General features: G+C 49.8%; 1 protein-coding gene across 3 annotated transcripts in view; it reads left to right on the top strand.

Annotated features, from left to right (window-relative positions):
- The window catches only part of MVB12B (multivesicular body subunit 12B), a 170,498-nt gene that overhangs the window by 127,152 nt on the left and 23,539 nt on the right, over nucleotides 1-19,807 (top strand). For all 3 annotated transcript variants that reach the window (XR_013994561.1, XM_081067717.1, XM_081067718.1), the window contains exon 8: nucleotides 18,395-18,450. Coding sequence is in view for 2 of the 3 variants with exons in the window: in XM_081067717.1 (XP_080923843.1) it covers nucleotides 18,395-18,450 (56 nt within the window). In the remaining variant the exon portion in view is untranslated. The remainder of the gene's footprint in view (nucleotides 1-18,394; nucleotides 18,451-19,807) is intronic.

The following is a 19,807-nucleotide window of genomic DNA, read 5'->3' on the forward strand; positions in this document are numbered from 1 at the left end:
AAAAGTGAACCAGTTTGATGAATCTTTAGAACTAATGATTCTATACATAAAATTCAACGTCATTTATAAGTTATTTAAATAAATTTTGTCACTAAAATAAATTCCTCCATATATTACATCACTGTTAATAATTTTAACTGTGAGGTTATGTAAAAAGAGTTGGGCCAAAACTCGGGGTTTTTCTAATCAGGCTGTCGGTGTACTTGGCCGAGGTTGCCATCTTTGCCCCTCCCGCTCCCCACCTCAGGATGTCCCAAATGTTGTCATGAGCTCGGCTGAATAGTAAAGACCATTACAGAGCTGGGGAGGAGAAGGATCAGTTGTTCTTAGGCCACCTTGACTCGGAAGCTTTCTTTCCTCCTAGAATACAAGGTTTGCAAAGCCATTGTCTCCCACAGAGGCCAAGTTCTGTGGCATTGAACACTGGTTGATCCAGTCACCATTCTCCGCCAGCTTCTAAAGCCTTGTTACTCATTGTTTCACCAGCAGCAGCACCGGATGATAGAGCCCCTCTTTAATGTCCATTTATACAAAATAAAAGAGGAAAAGAAGGCCTCTTAAAATTCTCAAACCATCTTTGCTCTTGGACATGTTCCCGGCTCTCTGCTTTTATCCTGAAACATCGAGAATCCTCTGCTTTCTGCTAACATCTTCACACCACGGGTTAACCAGCTCTTCACTCTCACCGAAGTTTTCTCGGAAGAGAGAAGCAGTTTTCACGCAGTCACAGCCCTGGCCACACCTCGCTCCCGAATCCCCGTTCTTATTTCCACACCATGAACGGGGGGCCTCGCTCCCTCCAAGAGCAGAGCCCAGCTGCACCCCCAGCCACATTCCACTCTGTAATCGATCCCAGACTCCTTTCCGCACCCCCACCCCAGCTATGCCCCTTCATTTTTTAGACCGTTGGGACCCATTCCCTTCCAGAACCAGCAGTTGGCTCTTTGGTGGGGTCAGTTTTTGTTTTAAATAAAGAAACAATCACTTCAATAAAGTTACTGCTTTTTCAGGAGAAAAGTGGGGAGTAGCCCAGTTGGGCTGAAATCCACGTGCTGAGTGGCTGGCAGGTTTACTGACTGGCCAAACACCCTACTCACGGAACTCCAGCTTGACAAGTGACAAAATGACAAATTATTTCCCATCATGACCTTTGGGATTTCCATCAGCAGTAAACACCACAATGTTATATTCTCAGGTACCAAAGGAGAGCCTGTTTCAGGCGTTAAGGACAGCTCCCTCTACGTCTGCCTTCTCTGCGTTTCATCTTACCCCACACGGACCCTCAGGTGGACTTAAGGGACATGTGGAAGTGTCCCATCTCATTCTACAGAGGGAAGAAAAGAGGTGTGCTGGAGTAGCATCCCTAGCTCCTGGCCGTTTGAGCTTTTACAGGCAGAACATTGAAAGCCACCTTGTGTTTTCACAACCTTCAGTGAAAATGAAATCACTATTTGGCACGTGTCCAACCTGGATGGAATCAAGCTGAGAGCCCCAATCACCAGGCTGGCCCCCTCTCTGCCAAAACTAAACAATAAAAACAAGCAAAGAAAGAAAAAAAAGGTGTGCTTTCAAAGCATGCCTATCGAAAGAGGATTTGGAAATTCTTTCGTAATAAAGACTGGGCAGCCTGTTAATGACCCGTGTCCTCTGAGAACCCAGACCAGCAGCCCCTGAGCATTCTCTCACCAAGAGGCAACCTTTAACTTTGGGTTCTGGGGTCCCATCCAGGGCTCTGCTCAAGCGGTTTTTCCACTGACCCAATAAATGATTACATAGCCATCAGGAGACCCATATTCAACGCCCGGTTCTGTTACTGGCCCGCTGGGTCGCATTGAGCGAGCCAGTAAACCTCTGGGCCCGGGTGTTGTCAGAAAATGGAACAGGGTCAGCCTCGTGGGGCACAGGGAGGAAAGCAGGATGAAGGAGATAATGGATGGACAGCCCCGTATGAAAGTTCCAAAGCGCCACAGGTGTTCGCTCTGTGGTTCGTATACCTTTGGGTCTCTGAGTTCTGTCTCCTCTCATTTCAAAGCTGCTCCCTGCTCGCCAGCGTCCTCACTCCTCACTGGCCCATGGCATTGCCTCCCTGCAGGGTTTATTTCCCCTGAGGGGTGTGGTTTGTTTTTTGTTTGTTTTAATTTTATGTAATATTCCCCCTCTCCTGGAGCTTTAAAGAAAGTACTTTTAGAAACAGGCCCCTGGTTTCCAATTGGGCCTTGTGTTTCATGCTGGTCCCCTCTGGCTGTGGCCTGCAGTCTGTCCACCCTCATTACTGCAGCAGCCCTGAAAGCCTCGTGGCAGAGAAACCACTTATGTGTCCTTTTCAGCTGTTAGGTTCCATCGAAATGTGTCCACACTATTCTGACTAAAGGGTCCTTCTGAAAAAATTCAGGGCAGATTTTCAAGTGGCTGGAAGTCATTACTCGAGGAGCACAGAAAGACTTAAGGAAGAAAGTCAGGAATCCAGTAAAAGTTAGAAATATGTTCCTTAGCTTCAAAACATGAAGAGCTCAATTTGAGTTAGGTAGAAAAAGAAGAAGCCTTCTGTCTGGATTCCAGAAAAGGCAGTCACAAGCTACCTGAATTTGTTATCTTTTTTTTTCTGCTATTGCAGTTAGAAGCCATAGAAACCCTGAGTACTCAGAAAACTCACTGCGTATACAGAGAAAGACAGACTAAGGACCCCTCTGGGTTCCTTTCATCTGGTGAGTGTTAGATCCTCAGTCCACGAAATGTCTGGACTGAAGAGGAACCAGGGTTAGGTTACGTAATAAGTGATAACTACGCAGTTAGTGAGGAGAGTAACTGGCTGTGTTTTGGCGCTGGTATATCTGACATCTTGTCTGAGATTATGTAGGAGTGTCAAGACGCCGCCTTCTGAGCTAGACAGTCGTGGTTACCAGTGCTGGCCGCCCTTGGACCGGAAGCCTGGCTCCCTTACGCTTCACATCCATGAGATGGGCTGATCCCACTGGCCTCCCAGGGCCGTGACACAGGGTAGGGTCTAACCCAGGGCCTGGCACGAAGTCCAAGGCTTTCACCAAGTGACAGCTGTGCCCAGGACTACAGTATGCCTGCCCGTGCCATGGTTAGTCCTCACGGGTAACAGTCCTGTTTGTACAAACAAAGCTTCCCAGAACTGTCCCCCTGAGGCCCTTGCAGTCATCTGGACCATGAAACCCTTCCCGAAGCTTAGAGCAGAGTTTCTCGTGGAGTGGAGTTTCCCCTCCACCCAAGTATCCAGAGGTTTGGGGCTGGGGATTTGCATTTTTCAGAAGCATCCCAGGCCATTCTGACACACCTGGGAGTTTGAGAACCTGTTTTGGAGAGAAAGGGTGTATCTCCTGGAGTGTGGGGGCCAGCTTTGAAGAGCCATCTTTAAAGCGCTAAGGTGGAACTTACCAGTGCTCACCCTTCTCTTCCTTCCTCATCTGAGCTGGCACCTCTCCCACAGGGGTGCGTGTCATCTTGAGGGACAAGATTGCTGTCCAGAGAGAGAGGGCTCCTACAGTCAGAGTTTCTTTGTCAGAGTTTCTTTTCGGTGAGCTGGCCTCCTGAGAGGAGTTGCCCTGGTTGAGAAGCAGTGTCCCCTGTGATTTGGGTGATCTGCCTGGACTTTCCATGTGGGGCTCCCATTTGGAACTGCTGTTTTTGCCCTGCCTGTGACATCTGCAGTCTCGTGTACTAGGTCTCAGCTGCTCTGGAGGGTGCCCGTCTGTCTCTTTGAAGGACCCCCTTGCACTCTCCCAAATTAATCTGCCTCTAAACATGGCAGAATTCCACCCAGTCTCATTGGCTCGCTGAGGCTCTGCTTGCCGCTGGGTGGGGACCCGCTCTCCCGGCATAATGAGGCAGGCCCTGGATGGGGCGGCTTGAGCTCCGGCTTTGCTGCCACCTTGCTGGAAATGTCCCTGGGAAAGCCATGGGCAGTCCAGCCCAAGTTTCTCCACCTGAAAAAGGAAAGCATTCCACCAAGTCGGCCACCAAACCTCTGGCTTCTGTCCTTTGGTCTGATTATCCTCAGAATTCTAACACCCCTATGTCAGCGCCTCAGGTGTGTTTTCATTTGTGCCAGTATAGGCCCCTGATGCTCTATGTTGCTGCTCTTTCCATCTCCTGTGGAAACCGCTGCTTCCGCCCCATTGCATTCCACATCTCCTTCTGGAGGAGAGAGGGATTGGAGAGGTGTGGAGCCCCGAGCAGAGCAGCTAATGTCGGGGCGAGAGGGATGGGCAGCCCCCCATGAGGCGAGGGGAGTGCAGAGGGGAGGAGGGCCAGGTTCTGGAGAGATCTCTGGATAGAGTTAAGAGGCACCGTGGAGTCGTAGGAGAGAGTCAGGCTCCCTGGGTTCACTTCTGCCTCTGCTTCTTGCAGCTGTGTGCTCCTGGGGAGGTTGCTTAGCTGCTCTTTGCCTGAGGGTCCTCTGTAAAATGGGGATGATGATGATGGTGGTGGTGGTGGGACATACCTCCCTCAAGGGATTGTATGAGAAGTCAGTCAACACAGAGAAAGCACCTAGACCAGGGCCTGGCACAGAGCAGAAGTTGAAATAAGTGTGAGCTACCACCACCAACCCCCCTCTCTGGGAGGTAAAGGCCTGGAGACCAGAGACACACCTGGACAAATCCCTATTGCTCCAGGTCCCCAGATTGGACATCCGGGCGGGTGGCAGAGCTATGCCCTGGGATCAGGGAAACAGAAACAGGAAGCGTGGAAGGGAAGAGAAATCCACCTTTCTCCTCTTTCCAAAGAGGGCGGGCACAAGGCCTTGCTGCCTTTTGTATCCTCCCGAGTGGGGGCTGGCAGACACCCCTGCGGTTCCGCTAGCAGGCCCACGCTGCCACTCTCCAGGGATCTCCTGCCATCCATCATCTCTGATTCACTCCGCTGGGGAGTCCTTTGTATTGAGTCCCAAGTTTGTAATTAAAACAATCGAGAAACAATTTTCGCTGTATATATATATATAAAAAGAATAGCTGAACAGGAAGTCTCTTTTAAGCAGATGTTGTGCTGTGAGCCATGTAGAAATATTATTTTATCATCAACCCAGCACAGTTATCTCAAGACTTGAAAGAAACTAAGGGAACATCTTTTCTACTAACCCAGCGTTTTTTAGCGCCTAATATCATTTCACATTTAAAGGTGACAGCAATATCTTTAACGTTTTTCTATTGGATTAATAACGTTTAATGTTCAAAGCAATAAAGCGAAATGTTTTTGTGAGGGTGCTTTATATCACTAGTGGAAAATTCAAGTTAAAAAAAAAAGACCACACACACAAAGTAATAGACGTCGAGAGCCATAAACTCAAAAGGGAGCCTGGGCGAGGAGGTGATTTCGTGGAGCCCGTGGGTGTGCAAAGCTTGAGCCCGCCCGGAGGGGCGCCAGGACGAGCTGCACGCTCCTGGCAGTGAGCTCCTGGAACCCTCACCCACTCCCCCAGCCATTCATCTCCACCCAGCAGCAGAATATGACAATGTTAGCATTTTTCATTTCCCTGACGTTACCATTAATAAAGCAATGATCCAAAAGGGGCTTTGCTGAGTCTGTTCTTTATGCTCCCATCACTCACGACTAGATAATTTCACACAGGATCGTTTTAAAATTAAATGACGATAAAAACGCTCTGCTGTTCTGTGTTCACCAGTTCATAGAAGTCTATCAAGTCATTAACGTGTCATGACAAACTGCTCGATGGATACAAGAGTAATTAATTATTTGAATAAATAACAAGTTGAACTTGGGGCTTTGAACCACAATGACGTACGCATCCCATTAAGGGCGTCTTGGAACCTTTTCAGGGCACTGGTATGGGGACTTAAAATGCAGGCCAGGGTGCTGGAAATGATGAAAAACAATTTCGTAAACACAGGGTAATATTTTACACGGAGAAAGCCAAAGTGTCACATTTCCGTGCCCGCGTAGAGTTCGGTGTTAAAAGTTCCCCAGCAGCGGCCATTTCAAGATGCCACTTGATCAGTGATGATTTCAGGGAACAATTACACAGCTTTTCATAATCACCATTAATCTCTGCATATTTTTTAAGATAATTACAGCAATTATTATTTAGATTTCTCTTTTTTATATGCCCATTGTAGAAAGGAACAAGTGCTTATTATACTGGATAGTTCAAAGAACCTTGGATTAAAATTCTTTGTCATCTCTGTGCTCATTATTTCAACTCGTGTTGCCTCTGAAAGTTCATCAGCTCTAGAAATTAGAGTAATATTAGCAGGCTCTGTTATTAAATCTTAAGGTTGAGCTTAGCGCCTGGTTAGAGTGGATGGCTGAATTGTTCATTTGTGAGACTGCTGAGTTCAGTTGGAGTTACTGTCGGGTGGCAGGAGATGCCCATGACAGGTACAGTCAGGGAGGGGTGGCAGCCTCGCACCTATTTCCCACGATGGACTTACAAAGTGAACTAAAAACCAATATTTAGAGAATACTTTTTTGTGACGTGCCCTTTAAAGGTTAATATTAAATCTGAAATCTGGGTAATTTGTGGCATTGTACTTCACAGACACGCCAACTAGATAGAAATGAGCACACCCCATGGTGTTTCCGAGTCAAAGTGGGTGTCAGGGGAGGCCTCAGTTCTGTCTCAAGCTGCTCCAGAGGGCATGTCCATTGGAGCCGAGTTTTGGGAAGGGGATGTACTGCTTTCAAGAGAAGCTATTTCCCAGGGAAAAGTTCTCTTGAAAAATTCTGCCCGTAGGAAATGTACCTGTGTGTGTATGTTTGGTGTGTGCAGTCCTGCGCCACAGCCCAACTACGGCATTAACTCCGCAATCTCCTGTCATTCCACGCCCCTCTGTGGGGGCCATTGGAGCCCACGGACCTCAACCAGGTGCAACAAGTCTAGCTCTGTGAGGGGGACGGTGGCCAGGCCTTTGGTTTTGAACTGGGAAGTCCAGTATTTGAGCTTTCTGTAAAAGAAGGAAAACACAAGACACAGAAATGCCTTTTTTCTCTTCAATTTGTTTTGTTATTAAGTTGTGATCCAGTTGAAGTGCACAAAAGCAGGGCAATCTCACATAAACGTAAATTGGGTTTAGGTTGCTTTCAGACTTTTCATAGCAGCTCTCTGTTTATTTGGCCCATGCTTGTCTGTCACTGTGACTGGTCTTTTGGCATCACTTGGCAACTCTAGGCAGGAAGAAGCCCGTGGCCAGCTCCAGCAGCTTCTCCCACAGCGGCTGCCCCTCCAGGGCTCACCTCCGGTCCCAGGGCATGAGCCTTACCTCTGAAGCCCTCATTCTAAATTTTCAAATTCACTTGGGGATGGCCAGGCCCCGGGGAACATGATTCCACTGATCAAGGTCACGAGCTCTCTGTGACGTGGTACCAAAATGTCACATTTCGTACCATTTTTTTTTAACCTGTGGGCAGTCTCTTTTCAAATCTTAAATGAAATTGATAACAAGTTTATACCTTCCCAGTTTGTGCGATAGTCAAGCCTGTAGCCTATTGCTAAGGTACTTGTAATTAAAAGCTGAGTTCTTGATCATGGAATCAGAGAAAAGGAATTGGAATGTCCCTTTTTCACAGAGTCCTAAAGAGTTCCCACTACAAAACAGCCTTCTTCTGGAAAGTGGCTTTCACTCATTCACCTTTGAATGAAAGAATGGCAGTGGTCTTCGTTCACTTCATCCTTGCAGACTGTAGGCCAGCATGGAGCTCGTAATCAGGGAAAGATGCTGGGACTAGAGCACAGTAGCCCTGGGAGAACAGACCGCTGATTCAGTGAGCAGTAGCTCAGAAGCTCCCCAGAAGGGTGAAGTTTCAGCTGGTTTCGGGGTTCATGAGCAGGAATGGGCTCTCCGGGTGGAGCCTACAGCCAAGAGAGGGGCATGTCATGAGTAGAATGCATAACTCAGTCAGAAAAGGGTGAGTAGGTCGAGGTAGCTGGATCCTCAGGTGCAGAGCGCAGGGTGTGGGGGAAGGGTATTTCCCCGAACACGCGTGGTGTTTCCCTGGTCAAGTGCCCAGAAGACACCGCACGTGTCTTCACACCTTCCTTCACATCTTCTAACTCCACGTTAATTCCATCCATTTTCTCGCCCCTGCTGATTATATTTTTCTGCTTCCATCTTTAGATGACTTCTTCAGGTCATGTGGGAAGGTGTTTCCACCTCGTCCTTCGTACGGTGGGAAGGCAATGGATTTCATTTTTACTTTGAGCAAAATGCAGCTGTTCTCTGCCCCAAGCCATGAAATAACTTAGGAAGTTTAGAAAAGCGTTTTTGTAGCGGAGTGAGAATGTTCTTGTTCGTGTATTTGGAGTTTCTCGTGGCTGTAGAATGTGGGCAGCCGCTCGTGGCCCAGCCCTCTGGACTCCCGCCTTCCCAGGTCCCGTAGCTGTAAGAGACCCGCCCTGAGCCTGTGGGAGGCGGTCTGCTGCAAAGGCCCCCCTGACCCCCCAGGGGCTGCTCTGAAGGACGAGTAAGAGGGTTGGAGGGCCCTCAGATTCCTCCCAGGATACTGGGGTGTGGAAAGGTGAAGGGGGCCACAGGACAAAAGTGGCAGTTACTGGCAGGTGTTCTGTGCAGAGATGCGCAGACAGAGAAATGAGAAATGTGGGGGTAGGGGGCGTCCTAATTGCCCATGCCAAATTGCCCATGCCAAATAGAAGCTCTGAGACCATTCACCTGTGGTGTGAAGTCACCTTTGTTTTGAAGAATATGGCGTCTCCTACCAACCTGGCAAATGAACTTCTGACACCAGGAACAGTTTTCTCCACATTGCTTTTGGGGTTCTTTTCCAGGGAACAGGAAGCAGCCGGGCCCAGCTGGGGCTTTGATGCTACAGGTGAGCTTGACTTATAACCCCCGAGATTGCGGCCGCAGGGAGAGCCGTGGCCCAGGGCACTCACTGAGGTCTTCCTGGGCAGGCCCGGCCCCCGCACCTCCAAAAGCCTCAGGATTGGCACTCACAGCCCACACGCTACGTAATGTAATGCGGCTGCATGTATGTTTTTCTGTAAAAGCAGGTAGAAAAGGCAAAAGGTCTATTGTCTTGGAGAAGCCTTGTCCCCTAGTGCAGTAATAACAATAACAATGATGAGCGCTGTTATTGAGCAGTTATTAATAGTTTGTACCGAAGGCTTTATGTTTTTTATCTCATTTTAAATTCATAGCAATCCAGGTATTATTATTTCCTTCCTTCTACAGTTGAGGAAAGAGAGGCACAGAGATTTAAACGCTTGTCCTAAGTCTGGGGGGGGGGGGGGGGGAGGTTTGGGAGGAGGGTAGAGGACCTGACCCGAATCCATTGCTTGGAAGAAGCCTCAGCTGCTTGCCCTAAGAATCGCAGCCGTCACAGCCATGTGCTGCAGGCTGGGCTGTGCGGGTCTGTTCTCAGTTGCCGGTTCACCCCTCCACCGTGCCTAGGACCAGGCACGATCATCCTTCTTTGACAGATGAAAGTCTGACTCAGAAGCTAAGTGACATTTACAAGGCCCCACCGCCATCAAGTGGCTGAGCCCAGCCGGGTGCTCATGTGTATCTGCCCCTAGTGCCAGTTTCTTCCTCCCCACGGTGCCGCCTCCCGTGCATGGGACTTGGGAGGCTCTCGCCATGCTGGTAAATCACTCCTTTCGGCTTATGAATAACGTGGCAAAACAAATTACTTTGGGGATCTAGAAGGAAGTTGTTGGCCTTCTGTAAACTCAATTGGAATGTCACTGAGCGGACAGCTCTGGGGGCGGCGACAAATATCTTCCAAGGAATATCCCCAAAGTGAAGTCACCAAGAATGCAGAAAGGGCTTGGTGCTTTGGTTTGCAAATGAGTTTTGAAAAATGGCCTTGAGATCTTGAGTTGTTGGCATTTTTCCCCCCCGTACAAATTGTGAAGGACTTTTGAAACGCTGCAGGAAAGGGAGAAGGGCTGGGTTGTTGGTTATTTACAGCTCTGAGCCCCAAGCAGGCATACAGAAAGAAAGGCCTCCCATCACTCCAGTGGCATTTAATTTTATCCTGAGAATGACTACCTGCCAATAAATGCCTTGTTCACCATCATCTCTGCAAGTGCTTCTAAGGTACCATGACTCAAGTTCACTTAACACCGCTTGACCACTGTAAGCAGATAACAGTTGAGATGGAGTCTTTTTTTTTTTTATTTTACATTTTTTACCCCATGATTTTCTGGCTCTCTTTATCAAGCATGTTGAAATTAATGCATGCATTGATGGGAGCATTTCCTTGTTGAGATGTCAGTGAGGGAAGGGGTTGGCAGCTCTGAGCAACTATGAGTACCCGAGGAGATGGGGTGGCCCTGGGTTCAGAGCCCATGGGAGCTGGTTAGCGGTGGGTTTGGGTAGAATCTACAGAAGCCTGAGGGTGTGTGTTTGGAGGGCAGAATCAAGGGACAGCTCTGAGGGACTGCCTTGGCAAGTAAAATTATAGATCTCGTATGAAGGAAGACATAGGAGCTATAACCCTAGCCCGTTGCCAGGCAGAGTTCCCACAGATTCATGGCAGAGCTGTCTGTGCACGAGAGTCCAAGTTTATGTCCAAACAAATACAGCATGCAAAGTGGACTACTTCCCCTTAGAATAGCAAAGGCAGGTATTCGGGTCAACTGGCAAAAAGGAAATCAACCCCCGCCTTTTCCTTCTTTAAAATGGAGGGTGGTATTAATACAGTAGCAGATTAGAGCTTTATTTGTTTAAACCTTGCAGATTCTGTAAGCATTCACAGTCCTTTTGACTCGCTGTGCCTGACTGTAAAAAGAACAGTTGAATGAGCTCATTGTTTCCTGGTTTTTCACTTTAATGTATTTTACAAACACTCCGGTGACAGGCCTGACACCCTGATTTCTATGTAGTCGCACTTGAGTTTGGGATTACAGCATTAATAACAGAGTCCCATGCATCACGCCGTTTTTAAGCATGATCGTTATGATAAAGGGCATATACTTAATTACAGGCCTGCTTAATTACAGCTCTGCTGAAGCTCGTTTGTTTAGGAGAATGCTAATTGCGCTACGGAGCCTGGGGCACATCCTTGCTTTCATCTGCTGTAGGTTTGCTGGCGGTTCAGCGTTTTGTTAAAACTGCCACCAAAAATAAAATTAAAAAAGAAAGAAAAGGAAACACTGTCCTGGTACTAACAGGAAACCTGCCTGGCACGTGGCTTTTGATCAGAGTGAAAACCAGAGCTCTTGCTGAGCACCCCTCACTGCAGGCCAGGCACTTGGCCTCTCCTGTCCGATTGCATTTCCTTTCACTTCCAGAGCAGCTTCCTGAGAGAGTGTCGTATTATCCCATTTTACAGACTGGGTCACTAAGGCTCAGAGAGGTGAGGCGGCCGCTCTGCCACACATCTGCCACCAGAGGTGGAGTTGAGGACCAGGAGTGTTCACCCCACGGGCCCATCCTTCCCCGCCACCCTACTGCAATGTCACCACAAGCTGGACTCTGGGCTCGAGTCATGGCTCCCTCAAGCTACATAACCCCTTTAAGCCTGAGTTTCCCTAAGCATACCTGCCAGTGATCATTTTGAGGGTTATTTGATGTCTGGTCAGTAAGTGTCAGTTTTCTTTCCTTTTCTCTCTTTTGTAAAACTGGGCTAGGAGAGAAGTTTTGTTACTTCTGGGGGAGCCTTTGTTATGTCACACTAGGAGTCAAAGGAGTTAAAGGGCCTTAGAGGGGACTGTCGTGTGCTCCAGGAATGCCACCTTTGGCACCAATGAGGAAAGGACAAGTTCTGTCCCTGCTTCTGGGTTGTGACCACAGATTAGTCATGCAATGTCTGTGTGAGAACCTGCATACAAACCCCAGGCTGACTGGGAGGGCAGGTTGAGGATGAAAATGTGCCTCCTGATGGTGGCTCCCTGAAAGCAGGGGCCTGTCACTCATGGCTCTATTTCCTGCTTCTCCACCATGTGTCACTCTGAGTAGTAGGAATTGGCAATAAACTGAATGCTAGAAGGAGTGTCAGTCTCTCAGTGCTAATAGAGTAGTGAAGACAAAACAAAATACTTGTTTCAGCTAGGGAAAGAAAGGAAGGAAGAAAACGTGCCCCCCCCCCGACCCCCATGAGAAGCCCGTGGCGGTGATTTATGAACACTCTTTTGGAACTCATGAAAAATGTGTGCCATTTATTTTAAGACTTAATGTTTGGCAAACCTCTAGATATCTTAAAATATGGAAAGGCTGCCCAGATAAGGCGAGTACAAGTGGATCTTATGGAATTAGAAGGGGGTTTACCAATTCCACAGAGCAGCTTTCCACTCAAAACACAGAATCCCTCCCTTGCTCCCCGACACGTGGCCACCCAGCCAGCTCTGCTCATCCTTCCTCACGTCTTCCCCGGAGGAGGGCAGGGTCTCCCCTCTGAACCATGCCCCATCCCTATAGCCTTTCTTCCTGTGACAGCTCTGAGAATATGTGCAGACATTCGGTCACAGTCCTTCAAGTCTTCTCTTACTGGACCAGAGCCCCCATCTTGCTACACTTCCCATTTGCTGGGCACAGTGCTGGACTCTGGGGTCCTGAGTAGGGGTGATGACGAACCAAAATGGACAGGATCCTACCTTCCTGAGCATCAGGCCCGATGGCTTTGTCTCCTTTCCTCGGGTGGTCTGGCCTCCTTGGAGGCCCCCTGGGAAGGCCCTCTGAGGATGGTCCCGGCACTGAACTCCACACTCAAGCTCAGAGCAGACTGAGTGTGGCTCCTGGGCTCCGGCGCCAGGACTGTAGCCCTGTGACGTACGATGGCATCCACCCCCTATGTTACTGATATATTCAACTACCAACAAGTCTTTTTCATGTCTTCTGCTGTCATTCCACATCCCGTGCTTTCTGTGTGATGCAGATGGGTTTGGAGACCTAAAGTACAGGACTTAACGTTGACCTTTAGTAAATTCCATCTGTTCAATTTAGCCCACGACCCCAGCTTTTTAAGGTCTTTATTGGATTTCTCTGTTACCCAGTTTATAGGCTGTCCTCCCTGACTCCTCAGAAGCCATATACGAGATACGCAGGCTACACACGTCTTCACTGAGGTCACTGACCCTTCGTCCTTCTACTAATCAACCTTCTGTGATTAGCCGTCCAACACCCTTCTGTTAATCAGCTACTTGGGCATCTAGTCCAACGAGTCATGGGTTCTCCTGCCCTGAATATCGTCCAGTTGCATTTATCCATCTTACCCACGTGGGTAACAGGAGAAACTGAGTCAAATGCTTTGCTAAAATCCACACTCTTTCAGCCCACCATAATCTTTGATATACTAGATTTTTTTAAATAAATGAAATTTGGCTGGCAGATAATCTGTTCATCAAACTGTCACTGGGTCCTGGGGACTCTGGCCTCCTTTAAGGGACTCCACGCATGGATGAAAATGTCCTCTTCCTCTTGAGCCAGCTCCCATTCCCATAGGATCCTATGGACTCGCTTTCTTTTCTTCTGTTTTCTGGAAGAATATGAGGAGCATCTGCTGAGCCTGTCTACCATGAACTCTAAGATAAAGTGTAATCCGTCCCAAAGTTCCTATCTCTCTCCCTTCACCAGGCAGCTCCTTCTTGAGGTCGAGTTGGGTCCCAGGGGTTCTCCTCGCCCCTTCCTCTGCCGTTGAGCCCTGTCAGGAAGGCATTGGGCATGGGGCCGAGCAAGGCCACCAGTCCTGAAGGCTGCCTGTTAGACAGTCTGGAGGATGCCTCTTCCTTCTCTCCAGACAGGCTGCCTTTGTCACGGTCCTGCAATGATTACGCTTCTTGCCTTCTTTCCTCTGCCTCCTCAAGAAGTGTTTCCGTGAAGCAATTGCCTTTGAGCCTACCTGAGGGTCAGGTGTGCCTTAACCAAACATCTTGATTGTTCACTTGGGGGATTAGCCCTCACTCAGCCCCTACCATTCTCCAGGTTCTCCAGGTCTGGGAGCGAGGACTTCCTCTCTGGAAGGGAGGGCGGGGGAAGGCCCGCCGTGGTGGGGGGTGGCTGTGCACTCTTCTTTTGGTCTCTCTTAGAAGCTAAGAGAGGGCCTTTTGAAAATGCTCCTGGTGTGTGTTGTGTGTGCATATATGCATACACGTGTGTAAAGATAGATAGATAAAAATAAATATTACAAAAATATGTAAAATAGACATTTCTATATGATGCAATGTACATTTATTTAATTTATATAAGTTTATTTTTATATTATATATAATATATGTGTACACAAAAAATGCTATTCTTGCTAATATCCAAGTTTTATAAGTTACTTTTTTCTGGGTCTTTTTCTCAATTATACTTAAAGCCGACCTGGGCAAACCCACTGTTCCCCAGCCCCTGTCGTAACCAGTGAGGCAGGAGCACAGCACTCCAGGAGGCCGGGCCACCACGGTCCAGAAAGCCAGTCCTGTGTTTATAGATATTTTTTCTCAAAGACATGACTGTCAGTTGGAAGGAGAGATGTAAACACATACTCCTGGGGGGAGCTGCTGAATGGAACTGGTTGTTCCTTGCAGTGAGGGGGATGTTTGGGCTCTCGATGGACGTGGTGGTGGTTCAACATTGTGACAGTACCAGGTGCCACCGAACTGTGTGCACTCTGTACTTTATATTATGTGAATTTTACCTCGATCAATTATCAGAATTAAAAAACAAAGTAAAACACTCTTCGCTGCTTAGATCTTCCCAATTCCTGGAGATGATTCCCAGACTTCTTCCGGAAACCCATGGCTTTTATCCCCACCAGCCAGAATGGTAGGCGGCAGGCAGCAGCTCACCAAAGGGGGTAGGCATGTGCCCCAGGCTGGAGCACCCAGTCCCCAGGGATGCTTTTGTGGGGAGCAGCCACCTCCATGCTGCAGCACAACCACAGAGCCCCTTTGGGCCCTGCCCTGTGACAGGGACACAGGAATGCAGAGGTGACTCTGTCCTGGAGTGCCAGGAGGGAAGACATGGCCCTGGGCACACACCCAGGGAGGAGGAAGAGAAGGAGAGGGGCCTCAGGGAGGGCTTCCTGTAGGAGACACACTCAGAGCAGACCCCAGAATGGTGGCCGGGCTGTAAACATAAATGGTGAAGGGAAAGGGCATTCTGTGAAGGGGGACAGTGAGGGGTGCAGGGCCTTGTATGCCAGTGAGGACCCTCCTGTTCTCTTCCCTTTGGGGTACAGGTGTGACTGCCAGCCTCAGGCTGGGAGGAGCCACTTCCTTCCCTCTCTCCCACCCCAGTGGCTCCCAGGTTCTCATTTCCTGCAGGTAAATTAGGCCTTTGCAGGTCATCTTAAACCTTTTCTTTCTTTTTATTGGGGAATATTGGGGGATAGTATGTTTCTCCAGGGCCCATCAGCTCCAAGTAGTTGTCCTTCAATCTAGTTGAGGAGGGCGCAGCTCAGCTCCAAGTTTAGTCGCTGTTTTCAATCTTTAGTTGCAGGGGGCGCAGCCCACCATCCCATGTGGGAATTGAACCAGCAGCCTTGTTCTTGAGAGCTCACGCTCTAACCAACTGAGCCATTCGGCCGCCCCTCCAGAAGCTCAGTAGCAGCTCATTGTCTTCAATCTAGTTTTGGAGGGCGCAGCTCACTGGCCCATGTGGGAATCGAACCAGCAGCCCTGTTGTTCAGAGCTCGCGCTCTAACCAACTGAGCCATCAGGCCGCCCCCCGCCTTACCACCTTTTCAAATCACAAGTTCTCTAAACATATTTTGACATTTAGATAGAAATAGCTGTAACCAGGGAGAGGGGAGTTTGTCGCCATATCTTAATGGAGAGCCCCAAACACCAATAAGGTCTTTAAAACACCAAAGGCAGAAAGCCTGGTGAGTGAACAATCAGGAGTGCTGCGCTTGGTGCTGTGTGCACTACCCACCAGGCATTCGGTCAGCATGCTTCCTGAGCCCAGCGCCATGGGGCACGCGAGGGAGCCCTGCCCTGGACCCTGCCGTGTGTCTAGCAAGCAGAGAGAAGCCGGGAAGGAGGTGCGTGTGTGCAGAGAGCAGAGAGTGACACAGCTAAGGCAAGTGACAACAGTTAGGGGGGAAGGGACAGCTTTGGGAATTTAAAGGAGAGGTAAAGCAGCTGTGGCTTCCAGCGCTCCACTTGGTATGGCCAGGAGGAGGGCCCCAGATTGGCGGTGAGAGGGACGACCCGGGAGAAGGCAGTCGTGGGTCTGCCTTCGGACTGTTCTAGCACATCGAGCACACACGGACTTCTGGGCCCACAGGTCTGGTGAGAAGGAGTTTACAGAAGGGCCACCAGGAGACTCAGGAGGGCGTGATAATGGTCGTCAAAACCTTGAAGGGCCCTGATGTGGAAGGAGCAGCAGATTTGTTCTCAGAAATTCCATTTTTACCTAATGGACTTCGGAGTCACTGCTTGCTACCTGTGTGACCTCAGTAGGCCCCGACCTCTCTGAGCCGCTGGTTCCTGATCTGTGAAATGATCAGAAATGCTGCGAGTGCCACATTCCCGCCTTTGTCTGTGGCGCTGGGAAGCGGGTACGAAGTCAGAGTGCCATGGCAGGTAAGCCCGCGATGGGCAGACAGTGGCAGGAGCTGGGAAGGGAGCAGGGCCTCTTCTTGGATCTTGGATGAGATCTGGTCCTGCTCGTGTCTAGAAGGCATGGTGGCCTTTTGAGTATCTTCTGTTCACTGCTTTTCCAGCTGTAAATGAGCATGCATGCATAGGAGCCTAGATTTCACTAGTACGCTTGAATGTGTGACATACTGTGTAAGATGATTTGGGGCTTTTTCCCTTCCTTCTTTCTGGGGAAGTGTGACACTGTTCCCAGCCCTTAGCCAGTCCTCTTCCGGGAACTCAGGCAGGTTGCAGGGGCCCCCTGTGACGGGAGACCGCAGGTACGTGTCTGTGTGTCTGGGCTGGTGGCCACGCTTTGGACAGCAGCCTTCTGAAGGAAGGAGGAGGTGTCCACTGCAGCAGCTGGGGCCAGCTGTGCTGCTGCTTCTTCTTCAGACTTACCAGAGAAAGTTTCCCTCTTTTCTTCCCTGAAATAAATTATGAAACATAGTTTAAAATGAGCCATTTGGCTCATCTTGCTGATCAGAGAGGATTTGTCCCAGATTTCTTTTCTCTTATTTCCTTTTCTGCTGCCTTTCTTTTTTCTGTTTCTGTGACTCTTCTTTCTTAGGACTGAGAAAAAATTATCCACTGCTTGTGTACAAGAGAAGCCCCCATTTCAGATATTGGGGGAAGCAAAGAATATATTTCCCAGGGAACTGACCAAGGTTTCTGTTCTGCCACTGCATTTCTTCCTAAAACCACAATTTATCAGAAGACCCATCTACCCTCAGGGTGAGGCCCAGCCCAACTGCTGAGTGACAGGTCCCGGCCCAAATGGCTAGGAGCAGCAAGGCCAGGCCTGGCCTCTGCTCGTTCCGACTGCTCAGGTGGACCTGACAGAAGCCAGGCCTCAAGGCTGCCATGCCTTCACACTGGGCGTGCCCCACGTCACGTTCTGTTGGTTGTGACCTATTCACTGTGCCAAGGTTTCCAGCACCAACATGGTATTAGAATCCTCCTCTGAATTATAGAATTCATAAAGCACACTTGTCCTGAGAGAGAACGTGCGAGCAGAGGCAGCACCAGGTCGTGATTTTTGCCATGTGCCTTTGATGGCGATGACCTGGGGACACAGTGGGTAGAGGGCTATGGAAGGGAACTGCACCACTGACCCCCACCACCCGCATGTTTGCATTTGCTGGGGATCCATTTGCACCCTTTCTCTTGTGTCCTGTTAAAACCAAGAAGACTGGTGAGCCTTGAGTCCGCCCCGGAAGCCCGGGACTGGGACCGAGTTCACAGTGATGGCTGTGCAGCCCCCATAGGCCCAGGACCTGCTCTGTGCCGGGCGCTGGGCAGGCACTGCACGCACCGCCAGCTCACGGCTCCCCTTTAACGCAGGCCATGCCATCCTCTTAAACTTAAGCTTGCCCAGATCCAAGGCGGGGATTCAAACCCAGTCCGTCTGACTCCAAAATCACTCTTTCCTCCAAACTGACATTTCCCATGAGCCCAACTGTCTGGGATGTGATATTCTCAGCTGAGAGAATGTCTAACGAGCTTGCTACTGCCCACCTCCCGCACACATCTTTGTCCCCTCTCAGCTCGCGTGCACTTCTGTCCTGCCATCAGCCCCTCGGTGGCTCCTACCACTTACAGGTCAGAGGCCAGGCTCCTAGGGTGGGCTCTGGGCCCTTCTCTGCTCCCACAGCTCTTGTCTACACACTGCCTGCTCTTCCGGGGATGTGCAAAGCACCTGCCTCCCTTAGCAGGTGTGTGTCCCAGGAGCAGGGACCCTGTGCACCCCCCCCCAAGGCCCCACTCACCTGTGCGCAGGTTGGCTGTCTCCAGCCACCAAACTCGTTTGTACTGTGTGTGTCAACATCTCAATTACTAAACACTGAGGGTGTCTGCAATGCCGTTTTCTCTCTTTTTCTTCTTTTGCAGCAATGGATGGTGTGCCTTTTATGATTTCAGAGAAGTTTTCCTGTGTTCCAGAAAGTGTAAGTTTTATGCATGATTCCCCTTCCCTTCCACCACCCCCAGCTCCCTCTGCCTGGCACGCCGGGCTCTCCCAGGTGGCCCTCCCACCTCTGCCTCCACTGGAATCACTTCTGCCAGTGTGTTCTGCCCTGCAGCTGGTGACAGGGCTGCCTGGGAACTGTGTTCCTCTCTGGGCCCCTCAGCTGGTGCTGCCCATAGGAGATGCTTGAAAAGGAAAGAAAAAGAACAGGTGAGGAGCAGGGAGAGAGCGAGATAGACTAGAGACCAACTCAGATGCAGCTGGGACGTTTTGTTTCAGATGTGATGGTTCATTGGACTGAACTTCACTGGTTGCAAATGTTCTTGGTTTCCAAGTTCAGCTTCATAATTCTTGTTCCTTTCTATGTAACAGTGACAGCGTCCTGCAGAAAGGAGGCTGCCTCATTTTCCCATTTTAATTGCCGCATTCCATGATAACCATGTTCTCTGCTCTATGACCGAGGCCCCCATGTGTCAGGGCTGACCCTGCAAGTGCAGGGTGTGTCACAGCGGCAGGCGTCCACTCACGGCAGGCCGGCGTTGACCCCATGATACGTGTGAGCAAACCAAGGCCCAAGCCAGGCCCCCCAGCTTTTTAGTGACCGAGGGACTGAGGAAGCTGGCTGGGCCTGAAGGCCAGAACTCAGACCATGGGAGGCACCCACCACAGGGGGTGTGGGGTGGCTGTAGACTGGGGCTGCAGGCTGTGTCTGGCACGCCAGAGCCCCCCACTTAAATGGTGCCTGCCCCCCAGCATGGCAGTGGCTCTCCCTCAGCTGTGCAGGCCTGGCCCACGCCAGCTCAATACACTGGTTGCTGGTTTTTTGTTGTTGTTTTTTTAAATCCTTTCTGCAGAAGTTTTCTTTGAGTAGCTAATAAACGTGAAGGCCCTGGTTTGGCACCAGCTAAAGAATCCTTCAGTGTTTTTCTTGGATCCAGCTTAAAACCACCCGGCTTGCGATTTGACCTGCTCTGTAGTTTCCATTTTCATGAAATATAATAGGCCTCCTCTGAACCCTTCTGGTAAGCAGCTTAATCTTGAAAAATGCTCCTGACGTGACATGCGGGGCATGAGTAACTTCAGCAGACTCCACTTGGCTGCGTTGCCATGGAGACGCTGGCGCCTCTCCTGCCTGCTCCCTTGGAGAGGCTGTTCTGTCCTGCGCACCAGCTCCAATCGCGAAAGTTTAGTGGGGCAGTTAGAGCCTAATGATACAACAGCTGGACCTCTGCTGGATCCTGGGCAGCGCGGGCAGGCGGCCCCGTTCTCACACCACTCGGGCTGGCAGCAGGAGAGAGCCAAACTGCTTTGTGGCTACTGGCAGCACAGCCCTGCAA

This window comes from Rhinolophus hipposideros (genome assembly GCF_964194185.1).
Source record: "Rhinolophus hipposideros genome assembly, chromosome: 11".
Taxonomy (NCBI): domain Eukaryota; kingdom Metazoa; phylum Chordata; class Mammalia; order Chiroptera; family Rhinolophidae; genus Rhinolophus; species Rhinolophus hipposideros.